The sequence below is a fragment of the Geospiza fortis genome, unplaced genomic scaffold, assembly GCF_000277835.1.
Source record: "Geospiza fortis unplaced genomic scaffold, GeoFor_1.0 scaffold167, whole genome shotgun sequence".
Classification (NCBI taxonomy): Eukaryota; Metazoa; Chordata; class Aves; order Passeriformes; family Thraupidae; genus Geospiza; species Geospiza fortis.
Window position 1 is genome coordinate 4,362,715 of NW_005054355.1, and position 5,102 is coordinate 4,367,816.

Consider the following 5,102-nt stretch of genomic DNA (forward strand, 5'->3'; position numbering starts at 1 on the left):
GACACAGAGGCTGCATGCAGGGGGGAGGCGATGGCTCAGAACTGAGAGGGTTCAGTTTTGGAGACCCCCCGGCCCCAGGGGGTAGACAAGTATGGGGGGGACAAGAGGTCCCGAGATGAGAGAAAACTGTGCTTTTTTTGGAACTGGTCAAAGCACCCTTAAAAGGATAACCCTTGAAGCAGCTCTGTTCCTTGTCCAGTGGTGAGAGCACTGGGCATGCAAGGAAGAAGTCACCATGGCCCCAAGAAGGACTCCTCTCCTCTTGATGGACTGGAATTGAGTATTTACAGGGTGATGGGTGGAGACTTGAAATTTGGAAGATGTATTGGAAATGTGGTGGGGGGAGGAGGAAATGCTTTTTGTGGAGTTTTCATTTTCCAGGTGTGTGTGTGCGTGTGTGTGTGTGGTTTTTTTTCCTTTTGTAGTTTAGTTAATAAACTTTTTTTCTAAGGTAGAGGCCTGCTTTGCTTATTTCCTGGTCACATCTCACAGCAAACACCAGGGAAGTATATTTTCATGGGGCACTGGCATTGTGCCAGTGTCAAACCATGACACTACCCTTGGTGATTAAAATTAGCAGAATCTGGCTCCGTATTTTATTCAAACATTACTTTCCTTCCTAGCCTGAGATAGTTTGGTTGCCAGAAGAGGGTGAAGCCCCAAGAGGACTGTCCTTCAGTTCCCTTCCTTTCTTTCCTCCTGTCTGTTTGCATGTACCCCAGATTCTGGTCAATTTCTTCCAGAAGTGCAGCAGCTGTTTTCCTTTTGAGAAAATACTTGCAAATGCATTTTGTTTTTGGCAGCCTGTCTGTCTCTGAATCCCATTCTTGGATTCATTCCAGAAAGTTATTCTGGTAAAAAATTTACAGCATCTCCATGGCTGGGATCTGGGAGTTTCACTGTGCTCCTCCTGCTTTCATATGGTTTTGCCCAGGGTCCCAGAACTCAGCAGTTTATAGGATTAATAGGAACAGGAAAGGTTCCTTAGTAGCCCTGTGTGAGGATGCTGGGGATCTTAAGGGAATTCCTGCCATTTCTCTCCCAGTCCACGTGAGTTGCTGTTTTTACAGGTCACCACTGCTCCTGTGCTCGCAACCTGTCCCTATCTCTTTTCTTCAGGTATGTCTCAGCTATGACCACACCAGCTCGCATGTCACCCGTTGATTTTCACACTCCAACTTCTCCCAAGTCCCACCCCTCCACGATGTCACCCCCGGCTTCCAGCCTGACCGTCTCCATCCCTTCTGTGGCGGTGAGTCCCTTCATAGAAGAGGAGCGACCTCTGCTCCTGGTGACTCCGCTGCAGCTGCATGAGAAGTACGACCATCACCTTCAGCAATTCAACTCCTTTCACCACAATGCCACCCATGAGAGCAGCAGCCTGCCACCAAGTCCTCTGCGGATCGTGGAGGATGAGGAGTACGAGACCACACAGGAGTACGAACCAGCACAGGAGCCTCCAAAGAAACTCACCAACAGCCGGAGGGTCAAAAGAACAAAGCCCAATGGCCACATTTCCAGCAGGGTGGAAGTGGACTCTGACACAAGCTCTGAGAGCAGCAGCTCTGAGACCGAAACAGAAGATGAAAGAATAGGTGAGGATACACCATTCCTGAGCATACCGAACCCCGGGACAGCCGGTCTGGAGCCAGCCACTGCCTTCCGGCTGGCTGACACCAGGACTAACCCGGCAAATCGCTTCTCCACACCAGAAGAGTTACAAGCAAGGTTGTCCAGTGTGATAGCTAACCAAGACCCTATTGCTGTATAAAACATAAAACACATAGATTCACATGTAAAACTTTATTTTATATAATGAAGTATTCCACCTTTAAATTAAACAATTTATTTTATTTTAGCAATTCCGCTGATAGAAAACAGGAGGGGAAGAAAACTTTTATAAATTAAATATATGTATGTACAAATGTGTTATGTGCCATATGTAGCAATTTTTTACAGTATTTCAAAAATGGGGAAAGATATCAATGGTGCCTTTATGTTATGTTAAGTTGAGAGCAAGTTTTGTACAGTTACAATGATGGCTGTCCCATAGTATTTTGCAAAACCTTTTAGCCCTCAGTTGTCCTAGCTTTTTTGTGCACTGCATTATAATGACTGGATGTATGATTTGCAAGAATTGCAGAAGTCCCTCTGGTCGCTTGCTGTAGAGTCTCAAAATCAGAAAGCCCTGTAACAGCACTCTTACCCTACTCCACCAGAAAAACACACGTATACACACACACAGAGTCAGAAAGGAAAAAAAGATTAAAAAAAAAAGATAAAAAAGTAAAAAAAAAAAAAAAAAATTCTTATATGAGAACTTTTATTTGCTTTCCGTATATGAGATGAGTTTTGTCTGCTCTCTGCCAGCCAAAAGGTTTGCTTCTTTGAGCACTGGGATAATAGTAGGTCCAACAGCATGCTACTATTAATTACAGCAGGATAACAAAAAACATACAAACAAAAAAAAGCCAACCTGCATTAAGTAATGTTACTTATAGAAAGAAAGTAATACTGTGATTTTAAACCAAATATATTATTAATCAGAGGTCAGCTTGTAAACACTAGGAGCTGCCATTTCATTATTTTCCAGATATTAACTGTTCTAGTTATCCCTTAGTAAATGGGTTTAAGTTAGCTGAGGCTTTGAACCCAATACTCTATTCAAACAAAAAAGAAAAAAAAAAGAAGAAAAAAGAAAAAAAAATAAAAAGAGAAAACATTTACATTAGTTTATGTTAATGGGGCAAATATAATAGATATCTGTAATCAAGCAAGGAAGAGATCTAGCTGGAAAACAAATGCCACTAATAAAAGTGCAATCAGTTTTCACCTCTATTTCTTAATGTTGATTTCTAATACATGACTTATTCTTTTGTTTCCACTCAATTTTCTTCCCCTTTTTTCCTTCCTCAGAAAGAACCCTGACAAGCTTCTAGCAATACCTTGTTAGAGTTGCTGTTGGAGTAAGGCTTACTCTTGGACAAAGAAAGGCCTTTCAGGGAAGAAGAACATGATTTGCTGAATGGTTAAAAAGTATAGGCACATAGGAGGGACAAAGCAGATGTGTGGAGTTTATTTCCACTCACCTTTACTGACTCCATTACTTGTGTTAAGAGAGGCAAGGCTGATGCAGAACCCATTTATGAAGGCAAGCACACCATGTGAGTTACAGCCCTAGTAACCCATGTGTGACTATTTAATATCAGTGTTTACATAGCCAGTGACAGTCTTGAAGTCATTGACTAGTAATGAACAAGGATGCTGTCAGTGCTGGAGTAGATGCATCCATCCAGACAGAAGCAAATGGACTCTTTTGCACTGAATTCCTATCAGTTTAGTCAGGGTCACTCTGCCTCTTCTATACTTTTGATTTTTTGTTGTGTGTTCAGTTGGCACAGCATTGACTCAGGATTGATGTGGAAAACAAATGTTTTTCCTAGACTCTGGGGATTCTGAAAATGAGAACATGTGTTTTACAGGTATTACTGAGCTCTAAATAAGAGCCCTGTCAAGACAAAAATAATTTCAGCCAAACTACACTCATCCTTTGGGCCACATTCTGGTCCTAGTTAAATGAAGAGAAATACATCAAGGAAAATTTGTGAGATGCAAACCTGAGGTACAAAAGTCTCAACTCAGTAAATTGTTCAAGCATATGCTTATGCTAATCCCAGCAAAAGTTACCTTCAGCATGTGCTAGACTCTGATTGACACATCCAGCACATGTAAAAAGTTAAGCATGTGCCTAAGAGTTTTGCTGAACAAGGTGTCCTATTGATTTGAGACTGAAAGCAAAGTATAGCAAAAGAAGATCTTTGCCAGGATGACAAAAATCAGTGAGTTCCTCACTGTATAAATAACCATATCACATTAGTAAGAACACAGGTGACTCTACCTGAACACCAGATTCAGCAGAAAAAGAACAAAAAAAACCCCTTAGTATAGGAAACAAAGTTGTCCACTGGAATGTCAGTGGTAGAACCAAAAGGCTAGGAAATTAGCACAGCTTTGGGCTATGTGGTGGCTGAAATGGCACTGCTTATTTGAGAAGTCTGTGGAAGATGGCAAATACATACTATCTGGACTTAAGTTCCCTTTGCCATTTTTCCTTAGCGGGCATGTACTTGAACACACTTTGCCTTTGCAGACCGAAACAAAAGCTCTCTACAAATTCTCTAAGCCATATTCTCATTTTCATCCCTTTAGTCATGCCTGTTTATCTGCAATCCCATGCAGCAGAATATCCATCTCTCCAGTAACTCTGCAACTCAGTAGTACAGAGGGTCAGGTGAGCTTTCCTAATGAAGGCCACGAGTTTCCAAAAGATTTGCACTGTTGAGTTTCCTTGGGCACTTGAATATCTGTCCCTTCAGGAAGCCCTCTGACACTGCAAAGACCTTGCAAGACAGATGAGACAGAAAAAGGATGGCAGAGAAACAAGAGATTTGCCCCAAAATCACCCATCTTCGTGGCAGAATAGAGATTATAAAACAGGTCTTTTGTAAACTCCTCCAGCATATCAACCACAAGGCCAGCTCTCGTTTAAGTATCTATAATAGCCCAGACAGATTAATGAGCATGGAAAGGGAACATGCCTTGATGTTGAGTAGATTATTTGACTGCTAACACTGTTATTGTGGAGGGACAGTATAAAATGAAGGAGCAATTCCATACTTGGGAGCTGTACATGTGAGATTTGTTTGGTATAGGTCTAAAGGAAAATGTCACACCTCTTCTGTTGCAGTGCCTCAAAGTCAAATTGTTGTGCAGTTCCTGCTATTCCTACCCCTCGGAATATATAACAGTGTGTTATAGAGCAAGCATGAAATTAGGCTGGAGACTTCACATGGACCTAAGAACAGAAAATACAATTGGGGATATGGCTGCCTAAGCCCTTAGATCTTTGTGAAGAACCCAGCCTTACAGCACAATTCATGCAGCAGTGAATTCGGTAATTGCCCTGGCTTGGCACACACAGAAGTGGGAAGAGGACACCAACCCTAACCTCTCAGCTTGTGTTTATCACACTGTGAGGGTGTTTCATATCAGTCAGGTCCACACCCAGAAGTCAGTGAGTCTACCTGGCCACAGATCCTGCT

At 42.1% G+C, this 5,102-nt stretch overlaps 1 protein-coding gene across 3 annotated transcripts in view; it reads left to right on the forward strand.

Moving 5' to 3' along the window:
* The window catches only part of NRG1 (neuregulin 1), a 130,703-nt gene extending 125,607 nt beyond the window's left edge, over positions 1 to 5,096 (forward strand). For 2 of the 3 annotated variants that reach the window (XM_031059058.1, XM_031059060.1), the window contains exon 9: positions 1,120 to 5,096. In XM_031059058.1, coding sequence (XP_030914918.1) covers positions 1,120 to 1,771 — 652 coding nt within the window. In that variant the 3' untranslated portion in view covers positions 1,772 to 5,096. The remainder of the gene's footprint in view (positions 1 to 1,119) is intronic. The other variant, XM_005423582.2, reaches the window with a different exon arrangement.
* Positions 5,097 to 5,102: the final 6 nt, after the last annotated feature.